At 40.9% G+C, this 13,156-nt stretch overlaps 1 protein-coding gene across 3 annotated transcripts in view; it reads left to right on the forward strand.

Moving 5' to 3' along the window:
• LOC112156703 (nck-associated protein 5) overlaps positions 1-13,156 on the forward strand; it is a 196,632-nt gene that overhangs the window by 54,901 nt on the left and 128,575 nt on the right. For all 3 annotated transcript variants that reach the window (XM_024288992.2, XM_024288994.2, XM_024288990.2), the window contains one exon: positions 4,049-4,122. In XM_024288992.2, coding sequence (XP_024144760.1) covers positions 4,049-4,122 — 74 coding nt within the window. The remainder of the gene's footprint in view (positions 1-4,048; positions 4,123-13,156) is intronic.

Raw genomic sequence — 13,156 nt, forward strand, 5'->3', positions numbered from 1 at the left:
TGGATGGATGGGCATGGTCTCGCGTCTGCCTTGAAATGTGCGAAATTAGATTACAAGAAGTTGCTTTTTTTGCCTCAGTGTCTACTGATTTACGAGGATTTCACTTCCTTCATGTGAAGCGTTTCATATCACCACAACGCTTCTTTTCTTCACGTCAGAATCAATTGAAATTACATTCATTGCATACACGGTCTAAGAGTTACCGTAGTAGCAAAAATGTAAACACCGGAGCTTAAATTCCGATGCTAAAGGGTTAAAGCTTGTAGTGATCTAGTAAAAAATACAACTCGTAAGTGTCCCGATCGACTGGTGTGTCCTCCTGGTGAAATGCTGACTTCTGGGGATCTTTGAATGGCAGCCTCAGATGTGTCATAAGTGGCTGAAAAGCAGCAGTGGGAGCCTTCACCGCAGGGTGAGACAAAACAACACCACTCGCTGTATTTAGGGCAGCAGGCTGTGCCCCCGAACATCTGGCCTGTTGAGAGTTGGCCGCCCAGGCCTCGGGTTAAAAAAAGCTCAAGGAGTGATAACGTGATAACAGAAGTAGTTCAAGTTAAGTCGGGCCTCAACAGCCGGTCACAGAGAGGTCAGAACCAGTCCAAACACTGCTTAAGGTAAATTAATAAGAGAGCTTTCCACGCCAGCTTTTGACGGGGATTTTCATTAAATACTATGTCAAAACATTTCTTAAATTCTTGGAGTCTGAGAAAATCGTAAAACACTTTTCCAAATATTTCTTTTGAATTACGATAGGATCATAGTAGGAGGTGGTAAAACGGGGATTGTCAAAACTATCCAAATGTCTAAATCACCTGTGTTAATGTCAGAGATCCATTGAAAGTTAAACATAAAATAAAACTATTTTTCATAGAAAAAAATTATATTTTTTAATGCTGTCTTTCCTTTTTCATCTAATTTAATTTAATCAATTACCAGTTATAAATAGATGGTTATTAAGAGTATATACCTCCCTAATTGCTTCAACAGTTCATTGACATCTGTTGTGTAAGTGATTATGTTGTTACAAATTATTTTAATTTAGCACTTTTGTTACTTAAAAATAGACAAGAAAAAACAAAATAAAATAGATATACTGTAAAAGACATAGTAAAATACACATACTATATACATACATATATCAACAGATATAACATGTAGTTGAATCTGCATTGTTTTCAAAGATACTTTGACCTAAGACCCATTTCCAGGCCAACATTTTGGGATCTGTTCCTTATACGATCCCTTAGATGTGTAAATGGTAAATGGCGTATACTTGTATAGCACTTTCTACCCTCCTTTGAGGGCCCAAAGCGCTTCACAGTCACAGACCCATTCACCCACACATTCACACGCTGGTGGCGGCTCCGCTGATGAACACTGGCGCCAACCTCCCACTAGAGGCAATTCGGGGTTCAGTGTCTTGCCCAAGGACACTTCGACACATGGGCGGGCAAGACGGGAGTCAAACCCGCTCACTTCTGATCAGGAGTCAATCGCCCTACCACTGCACCACGGCCACCCCCTGTGACCTTATAGGGTCACATATCCAAAAATGCCAATGTTTGGTGACCAAAGTTTTTAGCAAATTTGGCAGGTGACTTTGCAGTTGTATTTGCAATCCGGAAGCGAAAGTCGGATTATTAGTTGAGGTTTTATCAAACCCTTAAAATTTTACGGCGACAGAATGATTTTTTTTGTTAAAGTTGACATTGGATAATGGCCGCCCAGGCACATTTCAAGGTCGCACAGTGGCAGTCCAGTGACAGGCGGTGATGAAATCCTAACAAAATCGGGCAACAGCTAGATGGTGGGAGCCAAAAACGCCGGTCGGTAGCAGTTCTGACTGGACGATGTATAAATGTCTCCGGATGGCGGGCTTTCATACAAGTGCCACCAGTCGCCCAGTACTTGAGGGTTATATAAAAAGTGGGCCGCACACCTGACGACCACCATCCATTTTCACGACCACAGCAACAATTTAAAAAAAAAAATCCTTGCAGAATGAAATCTTGAATATTTTGGCAGTTGTATTTGTGACTGTAGCCAAGGGGGAGTAACTCGGAGTCAGTTCAGTCAACAGCTTTGAATGACCTTGAGGAACACTAATTTGTCAAACACAACACCTACATTTCTCAAGTTTGACTGAACGGAGCACCATGTAGCTTCTAAAATCAATTTTCTCTCAGATAACAGAAATGAAAGTGTCAGAGGTCACTCTCATGTGTCAGACAATCTGTCTTGTTTGAGCTTGAATGGAGATAATTATCATTTAACCACAGCTGAACTAAGTTAACAACATTAGCTTAGAAGCGAATTACATATTATGTGAGATTAACACAAAGGGAAAAGAACAGAGGGCTGAAAGGAGAACCCTGAGGAGTCTCAAGTGAAACGACAGTGGACTTATGATTCCGACTTCTGTCTAACTATTCAAATAATGGAGCGCTCGTACTTTTCTTAGGTTTATTCAGGTAAAATATTTATCATGACGCTTCCAGAAATAACCCAGTGAAACAGCATGTGTCAAGATACGTACACAACGGGCATGTGTTGAACATGGATTTTTGAACGTGCTATTAGTAGTTCAGGACCACTTGGGTTTCTTCCTGTTAGACCTTACAAAAACGAGACAAACACAACATTTCTTGAGGATCTTTTTTTTATTTATAAAGAGGCAGGATGTACACAAACAAATACATGGGGAGTCAAGAATAGTGTACAGTGCCTGAGAGAAACAGCATCTTTATCATATAGCCTCAACTAAGTAGATTGATACAATATAATCATTTTATTTACCTTAGTTTTCATTGGTTGGACAACGCATTCTTACTCCTAACTCGCCATATATGGTCCTATGGTTTGGGCCACTTTTGGATGTTTTGGGTGTCCCCAACTTGTCGCTTATCAAAACAGGGGTACCGTACCAAGAGCTGCTTGATAACGGGCCATAGAAAGGTAAAAAAATGTATACGGTAATCGGGAGTCGCCAGCCCTTGGGTCGAGGACCGATACTGGTACAGGACGCGGACCGTTACCCTAACCCTATTCTGCATCCATTTCTGCGTCTGGTACCACAAAACAACAAATTGGGGACATCCAAAACATTAAAAAGTGGCACAGAAGGGGTCCAAAATATACATCATATATGACAAGTTAGGAGTGAGAATTTGTAGGTTTTTTTTTTTTGCATGTATTTTTACCAGGAACACCAACATGACCTATGATAGTGACTTGTCCAGGTGTTTGTATATTCATGAAACGAGATAAATCGAATAGATTGTTTTACGACAATTATTACACAAATAGGTTGTAGCAGTGAATACAGAAGAGCAAAAAGTGCTTTAATAAGAAAGCAAGACTATGGTAAAGAGTTATGGATGCACCAAATGTACAAGTGTTGGTTCCATACCTACTAAATCCTTGGCACAGCTCTGTTGAATGGGTTATTAGACCGAGATTGTACATAGGAAACCCCATTATTCAATTACACCATTTGAACTCGTGACCAGAAATCAATGTTGAGCATCTGTCCCGCTGAGATAACCCTGTACCCAGGAGATGCTTCATGAGCTGTCAAGCAAGCATCTAATTAATTAGTCTCAAACCTGGACTGCCCCGATCTGACGACTCCGACACAGTTTGTGAAAATGCAAATGTTTGAAATACGTTGGCCTGCTTCGTCTATTACCAGCCCCCGCCTGTCGAATCTAGCACTAAAGGGGGCAAAGTCATTAGACCACGGCAAAGAAATCCTAACATCTGTTTTCTTCATTCTGCTTGCAGCCTGAGCGTATTCCTGTAACTCAGTAGCGCGGATTTTGGAAGTGTGGGATATTCCCAGCTGACATTACACAGCTGGGCTCAGTTTTTGGGTCAGTCGTTAGAAGTTACCCAGAGGTGCTTCTGGAATTACACACACATGGAGAAAGTGCGACTGAACGGACCAAATCGCACCTTTCTTCTAAAGCTGCTCAAAAAGTAAATTGTGGATTTATAACAGAAAGATTTCAGTGAAAGCGTCTAAGCATTCTCTGTCTTCTGTCCACAGGAGTACATGGACGCCAACAAATGCATCGATGAGCTTCTCAAACAGCTCGAGGAGGAGCGCCGGAACGTCCGAAGGTGAGGGGTTCTATGAAATTTTGGAGCAGATGCTTTATTACCAGAGGATGTCAGCAGCTGCCTGCAATCTATTCCAAACTATAGGCAGCAGGACTATGTTTTCTTTTTTGGTTCAGAGTAAGACAAGCTTTGTATGCCGTTTTTGAGAAATGCTTTTTGTATTGCAAGCGCCCTGAAAGTGGGAGACAAAGGGGAGCGACTCCGGGCTCAGTGTGGGGTTGACTGGGGACATTTCTCATGGAGGTCTTTTTTGGGCCAGATTTGTCCAGACAATGAGGGTGAGGAGCTTATGGAGATGCCAATCTAATGACCTTGTCCCTTCCGTGCTCCTACCGTCCTGGCCCTTCCAATGATGCGCCACTCTCATTGAAGAAAGAGACAATTTTTTAAACCCCATCCTCCTTTGTACGGACGTCTCCCCAACTCAATGGAGCCGTAGCTCCCCGGCTCAAAGTAATTTTCCCCCTGAGTGAGCAGAGAGGGGCTGGGTGTTGGACAGAAGGGGATAGAGGTCTCAGGCTGGGTGGTTGGAGGGGGGTAAATGACCACTGACCATCCCTTTAACTTGGCCGGGGCGACCCCCTTAATAAAGGAAGTGATGTGTAAAGGAATGACCCTCGAGTCATTCCCACCCGTCCTTTTTCAAGACGCCTTCTGTGAGAGTCTGCAGAGTGGATGGGATCGGCCATATGACCAGACCTGTGGGTGTACCTTCTGTTAGGGAAGCCATGAACTTGTGCGCCGTCCAAGCAGTGTTTGTAGACATTTAAAACCCTTTAGGGCTTGAATCTTGTTTGAAATCTTCAGTATTAATTTGGGACTCGTCCGACGTGGACAAGTTGTTCGAGTCCCAGATGAAAGACAATTTAGACCCCTATGCAATATCAGTTGGTTAAAACACTGGTTCTATTGCGAAGAAAAGCAGCTTTGCGCCATTAGCCATGAAAACCATTTTTTTTCATGTTAGAATCAGCTGATTGATGTTGACTTTTGTAAATGGTTTAGGTATTACAGTATGTAAAGAAGTGTGTGTTATTTGGGTGTCACCAGTCACGACTCCTAAGTTAAAGTATTAAATAATTTGGCCTTGAAACAGACTTGCGACCTGATCAGGGTGTACCCTTCCTTTGCCTAACAGTAGCTCAGTTGGTTCCGACAACCCCGTGACCCCTAAAAGGGGTTTAATGGGTTCCGAAAATTGATGGATTTTAGGGACTTCCTGACATCTGAACAATTTCTAAACTTAAAAGTTTAAAAAGATACCAATGAAGGCCAAGAAATGAATCAACCCAGTCCCAAACTTCGGCATTTTATGGCGGTGGTGGGTGGCTGACCTCTGATCGGAACATCGCAGGTTGGATTCCCACCTTGCCTGCCCATGTGTCGAAGTGGCCTTGGGCGAGACACAAAACTCCACCTTGCCTCCGGTGGAATATTGGCACCAGTGTTTGGCATCAGTGAGTGAATGTGTGTGTAAAAGGATGAATAGGACTCCAAAACGCTTTTGGCCTTCAAGGAAGGTAGAAAAGCGCTATACAAATATACGGCACTTACCACTTACATCCATTTTAAAGAAATATATGTGGTAACTCACTGTACTGTAAGGATTAAGGGTTATATTGAAGGCTTAAACATGTCCAGAAATTTTACACAAGAAATTTTCCCTCAAAGTATAGTCAGTATTGTCAATAGTGTCTCCAATTTAAACTGTAACTCCTTGAGTTTTCATGTGATCAATATGAATCATGGAAAAAAGTGGCTTTGCAACAGTGTTGGGAGTGTTACTTTAAGGTAGTAAAGTAAAGTTTTGCTTATCAGTGCGAGGCTACTTTTCTTCACTTCAAAATCTGCTGGAATTACACAATTTTATTACTTATCTCATGCATCTTCTCAATTTTAGCACTTATTTTGCTCTTACATTTATTCAGGGGAGGAGCTAGAATATTTTAGATGGAGGCGGGACGAGAGGGGAAGATGAATTTGGTAGGGTTGCAAATAAGAAGAGTAGAGTGGAAGGTCATTACAAATGAAAGGATTTCTAACAGTTTTATAATTAATAATATTTTTATACAGTAAAAAAATGAAACTTTGGGATTGTGTGGCTGTTTAAGGTAGTGATGGGATTCCTCAAGGCTCGATTTTGGGGCCCTTCTACTGTTCCCTTTACCACTCTCCCTTAGAATCCTTCTCGAGGTGTCACTGTGGTTTTATGCGGATGACACCATCATTTATGTAAATTTTTTAGTTCAGTTAACCGTCAATGCAAATTTTTAATTTGATACAAACTAATAATTCTAAATGTAACAAATTAGATAACTTTTGCCAATTGATCCAACATTTTACTTTTTTCAGTGTCTCATTACTTTTTTGTTATGCTTAAAGAAGCTTGTATTAAGGATTTATTAGTCTTTGTTGATTATACTAATCTTGCAAAAATGGGAGGGGGGGGTACTAGACGGTCTTGCATAAATTATGTAGGTTTAAGAAAGTTAAAATCCATATTACATTTTAGATTAAAAAAAAACATTTTTGCTCTGAATTTTGAATAAAACTAAAAAACACTTTTAAATATAAACCTCTGCATTATATTTTATTCCAACCATAAATACTGGACTACAACGGAAGCCGTTGGTTGCCCATCTAAAGGGGAAGTCCTATCTACAGGATCTTTTTGTGTTCTGTGTATTGGGTAGTGACAGGCATCACTATAAAAAGCCCCTTTCAGGTGAGATGCAATCATACTCCGGTGGTAAACAACCCCGTGCATGGGTCTTTGAAATACTAATGTTTTTGAGGCTGAGGTTTTGAAAAACAAAACAAAACAAGAATATACCACCAAGAAGGCTCTGCGGCTGTTTCCTCTGCAGAGTTCTTAGACTGGGAGTCAAGACAGTGATGAATGACTACACAAAGGCTTTTGTTCGGCTAAAAACATAGTCTGGGAGCAAAAAAAAAACCCTCCTTCCCTTATTAGGCGTCATCCCACGAAGCTGTGGATGTCTGCTCCGCCCCCCAAGAATATGGGGTCCATCAATCCGTCAAGAAGTGAAAGAGAAATCCCCACATTCCTCTAGTTCCCTGCATCCTTTCTTCTTGACCCACTGACCTACTGCATTCACGTCTCGCTTTGGGCCATATTATTCGGCAGTTTCACAATCATGACCCAGAAACCTTTGAATAGATTGCTACTTTTACTGGTACTTTTTGTTTGGGAACGGGAACAAAGGCGCTTTCTGATTGGATTAGAGGCAAAACCAGAGAAACTAATGAACTATTTTTGGCTCAAATTGGGTTGTGTCAGAGGGGGGCCCCAACCATATTTATACTTAAGTACATACTATATATGACGGGTTGGGAGTGAAAATGTGTGAACTGGATGACAACTGGTCAATTACATGGATAGTAAAGGCCCGCTTGGTACCACAGACAGGAAATAAATGCATACGCTAACCAGGGCTCCTCAACCCCTCGAGACTGATACCGCTACCTAACCTTACCCAGTACCGGTTCTGGGTCCGTCATCGCATCCGGTATTGGGTCCCGAAGGTTGGGGACCCGTGACTTAATGGGAACAGCCAGCACGCCAAAAAACGACTAGTTGGGGACACCCAAAACACCAAAAAGGGGGCCCGAACCATACGTTTATATATAATGAGTTAGGAGTGGGAATGTGTCGCCTACTCGGCTACGAGTCATTTGAAATTGTTGTTTATTTTAATAAATAACAACCACTAGAGGGCATTATAAGTGTGTGTACATCAGTATTTGGTACTGACAATAGAAGAAGCCCAGCTCAGTCTTACTCAGCACAGTTAGCAACCCAAAGAATGAACAATTCAATGGATTTAGTGAATTGAAATTATATATTGTTTAATTGACTAGCTTGCATGTTTATCTTAAAAAATATTCATACATTGCACTAATATACTTGACACTTATTCAATTCCTCTTTTATTTTATGAAGTGAAATAAGCACCAATGTGTTTCAGTAGTAAACCGTGAATATATTTAGTCTATTATTTAGGGCTGTGGACATTAATGCAATTAATCAAAAAAAAAGTTAAGGCATTCATATTTATTAACGCCAATTAGTTGAAGAAACAGACCTTCACTTTAACTCATCGGTTCAGGCTTCCGCGTTAAAACATTTCATTGGGCGTTATCCCGTTTATACCATGGTCACTTACAAAGGAGATAAATATTCAATTGGTTTTTAGTACTTTATTCTTGCTATAATTGTGGTTTAGATCACTTTTCACAAAAAGCGACTATTTGATCCATGATCCAGTGCCATATTGTACAAATAAATTTCACCTGGTAAACCATTGCGATTAATCGTGATTAATTACAAAACAAAAGTGCGATTAATTGGATTTTTTTTGTAATCCATTTACAGCACTAATTAAAAATAAATATTTTGTAAATGTAGAATTATGCGTGTGATTTCACATTGTGATTATTCGAAGATAAAAAGTGGTCGGCAAATACAGAGACTTAAAAAAAAAATTAAAGCGATTAATGGCGATTAATTTTTTCCAGGTTTGCGATTAATGAGTTAATTTTTTTAATTGATTCCCAACCCTACTACTATTATGAATTGCCTTTCCAGATAATTTTTTATTCTTGTTACATATATTTCTCCTAAAACTATGACTTTTACTTTCTAATTATGATTTTTTTTGACTGCTGTGACTTATACTCCGGAACGACCTAATAATTCTCAGGTGCCGATTTGATAAAATAGAAAATAAATGTATTTAAATGTGTCTAATTGATACAGTTTCTAGCTTGTTTTTTTGATGAGACATCAGAAACATCTGCCGCACCGTTCCCATCCAAATACTCGCTTCCAGCTCAAACACACGCGGTCTCCAGCGCCGAATCGCAGCTCCACCGCTCGACCGAGCACAAAACCCCAGCGGGACGCCAGCCGGGCTTTCCTGCTCGCTCTTTTCAACGCGAGCACGTCCTTGACAGGAGGAAACAAAAGCTCTGCGGCGCAGTGTCAACATCACATGGAGCTGATCCAACATTTGAAGTCAGACACAAACGTGCAGTCAGACTCCGAAAGCAGGGGTTTCCAGTTATTCATCGTTCTGTTTGCTCTCATTAAACATGATGAAAGGCCTGTTTTGAGGGATCTCATCAGCGGTGGCCTTGAAACGCTGCCGCCTCACTCATGTCTCGCCGTGATGGATGTAATGAGGGGAATAAAGTTTATGAGAGACTTCTGCTGGGTGACAGACATGTACGGGAGGGACATATGGATGCTCCTCGGCGCTAAAAAGCATGAAGGGAGGGGATGACCTCTCTCTGGCAAGCTGCTGCGTCAAGGAACCGTGACTGCATAATCCTCCCCGTGGATTAAAACAATGACGATTAGATCTTCTTTTCTCTCCATCTATAGTTTCCCGGTCTTAATCCGTCATTGTGCTGAGCTGGTCTTTCTTGAAACCTTCTCTCGACCTTGTTTCTTTAGCGGCTATGAAATCGCCAAAGGTGGACTTTACCTGCCCCCTTTTTTACTTTTGCCTCCGGGGCCAGATGGTGTTTGTCGACAATGTCTTCAACACCTCCAAAGACAGACACCTCTTCACTAACAGGAAGTGAGAGGTGTTTGAGGGGCCACGGCGCCAGGACATTAGCGGCGACATCTGCTGATCAATAATCTATTTGTCACGTATTCACATCAAAGCTGGCAGCCATGGAAAAAAAAGCAGATTAGATTAAGGATAGAGTTTGCCTCTAGGCTGAAAGATCAGTGTTTTTGTTGTCGTGGTCAAAATGGCCAGAAAGTATCTCTGATAATACTCATAGCATTATTTTAACAATAGACTCAATCTTATATTTTATTCTTCACCAGATATCTTTTTTTCTAACAAACATGTTATTCCTTCAATGGTGACATGTAACAAAGAACCATAACCCTTTGACTTTTTATGCAATCAGTGTGAATCTGACGCAAAGAAAAGTAGTTTTTTGAATTGGCTGTGCACCAAAATGCAACACTATACCCTCTAATGGTTAGTCACCATATCCAACCCTTTACATATTAACTCAAAGTGTTCCATAAAGGACAGAAAAAGCTAATTATTGTTGATTGCACTTAACTACTACAATATGTTGCATATATTAAGGCTGCTTTTCCCTGCTTCAGAATCCAGTTTAATTATGTTAACGGTTGAAGAGTTACCCCGCAACGAGTGTGGACGCTGTAGCGGTCTAGCTATGACTCACATTGGCTACGGTTGCTGCAGACATTGCGAGACTCCAAACTCGCTTAGGTTCATGCTATAAAACACACCATCAACATAGGAGGTACTAGTAAACGAATCCCGATTCTACCAAGATTTTGAATTATATTCACACTTCTTTTTGTGCGTGACTTGTCTTCGGAAGCACGGAACTCACAATAATACTTTTTTCTTATATTGTCTTAAATGTAAATATTTGACTGTGTTACACGTAACAAGTCAGGGAGACCGGGGATGGTTGTGACGATAAAGTAACATTTATAACACGGTGAAAACCGAGAGTACAGCAGAAAATAGGTTTTATTTAAAAAAAAAATTACCCAACACTTTACATTTGTTGGCATAATTTCCAATTTAGATTAATAATAGCCCCATTTTTACAAAAAAAGTGCTCCACCTTGGCTCCGACGTCCAGCAAAAATCTGAACCCAACTAAACGGATAGGGCTGAATGCAGTATGAGTATCTCTCGCACTTTTCGAGTTATGTAGAAGCCGGACCGGATGCAGTGTGAGCCCAGGATAGCAAAGTCAGAAGAATGTGATCACTGGAGCTAAAGCTCGGGTTGTGAAGGGTTAAAAAAGTAAACAGACGCGTCTATTTCTGTACATACGGTATGTTACACTTAAGTAGTGATATATGGCCTTTTAAACTGGTGAAATATTTCTATTTGTTGTGGTACATAAATTATAGTGTCATCTGCGTAGAATATCTCCAAAAAAATCTAAATGACTCCAGGGAGATCAGTAAAAGGAATAGTGCCGTGGCCCCAGAATTGAGCCTTGAGGAACCCCATTTCTTCACTACCAAAAGCGTCCAGTCAATCAGTAACAAACTACGCTATTGGTGGGCGGCATGGAAAAAAATAATTATTTCGTGATGCAAATTATTTTAGAACACAATAACGATATGTATCACTATTTACCACATTTAAGTATATTTTCAGTTTTTCTAAAAAAAAAAATTGACAAAAAGGTCATTATTAAATCGTCACTAATGAGAAACAATTTTTTTAAATGCATAAAAGTATCGATTTTCTTAGTAGGAAAATCAGTTTTTGCACAAAAGTTCAACAATAAAAACAAGAAAATACAAACGATAGAAGAGAAATGGCCCGATAGACACTTTTCTATCGCCCACATGATATGCAACGCCCGGTATTATGCTACACACTTGTTAACAACATGTAGAAAAGCAGAATGATACTATTAAAAAAACATTACTGTGACAATGCTAACTCCCAATCTTGTCAGTAATGTGTCAAATAAACACAGTCCAACATGGCTACCTAGACATTACCTGCGTTAGCGTATTCCCAATAGCATCCAACAAAAAAAGACTAACATGTTGATAGAGTGTCTCTCAAATCACTGGTACTCTGAGTCATAAGACGCAAAGAAAAAATAGTCAAGGCTTTTAAACACTCCCCCTCCCCCTCTCGTTTTGTTGAATCTCCAGGAAGCAATAAATTAAAATGCTTAGTCAAGCATCAGCTCCTGTGGTTTCCCCTCTATTTGTGCATTTCTGAGACAAAAATAAAGTTGCAGTTGCTAATTGTGGTATCCAAATGGTGTTTTTTTCTGGTTGCTCTACCTTTGATCTTGTGACTCAAGTGGTTGTTCACTGGTGGGACCACATGGAGCTCTTTATTGTCCGTTTGTCTCAAGCTGTTGAAGTTAGCTACAATCGTCCATTGTGTTTGGTCCATCTTTAGGAAATATAATTCAAAATGTATGAATTTAAAACGAGATATAGAAAAGTATATCTAGATCGTCATGAATGGAATCTAGTAAAAGTTGGACCTTACTAAATCTATAAATCTATAGGCTTCTTTTTCCTGTAATAGTCGTCGTATTTAAGGGTTTATCAGCCCCTAATCATCCTAATTAAGCCTCAACTGAAGACTCCAATTACAGATTGAGCATGTAGATGCAAGAGAACCGGTAGACCACAAGAGTGCAAAAGCTGGGAAACAGCTTCACAAATCCGTACCTTTCAGATGTTCCTACGAGGCATATCTGGGCTGAGAGACGCCGGCGTGCTGCCGGCGGTCTGAGCCAGATGAAAGGGCTGTAATCCTCAGCCTGGAGAGTGTGGTGAGGCCTGCTCTGTCGATGAAGAGGCAGATAGGCTCCAGCCTCCCGCAAACCCTGCAACGCCCCGGAGGACCCGTCTGGGCAGAAAGCCACGCGTTTTACAACTTTAATTGGATAAGTTGACCAGTCTAATGCAATAATTTGATCAAGCTGAGCTCCGAGGAGATCTAAAAGTGTATTTGCGCGCCCTCTGAAGGGAACGATGGAGTCAGATCTGTCTATTAGGGGTCACGTTACGATCCTGGAGTCTGGACTTAAAAATATCTTCAAGGGACGAGTAAATGAAGTCATTGGAGCCTTTGGACGCACTGGAATTTTCCCTAAAGATTTATTCTTTAGAAAAAAGAAGCTTTGATTAAAGCTCGTGGGTACAGACCACGGGCTTAAGTAGGGGGTACTTTCTTCCGAAATACACGCTACCTCTAATTAACAGCGTCTATATGTTCCAGCGGATCTTAAGGCAGCAGTGAGTAACTGGAGCTGACACCCCAGTGACACTTAAGTCAACACACACTGGTTGATGTTGGCGAGGACCCCCCCACCACCCCCTCACACCCGTACTTCCACCACCATCAGTCTTGTAAATGCCAAACTCTCCGGCCCCGACTCATCGTCAGGATCTGGGAAACGGTTAATTTTTATGGCGCTTGCGAGAGGAAGAGGTTAATCGAACGGTTTAATGAAG

Source organism: Oryzias melastigma, linkage group LG2, assembly GCF_002922805.2.
Source record: "Oryzias melastigma strain HK-1 linkage group LG2, ASM292280v2, whole genome shotgun sequence".
NCBI classification, from domain to species: domain Eukaryota; kingdom Metazoa; phylum Chordata; class Actinopteri; order Beloniformes; family Adrianichthyidae; genus Oryzias; species Oryzias melastigma.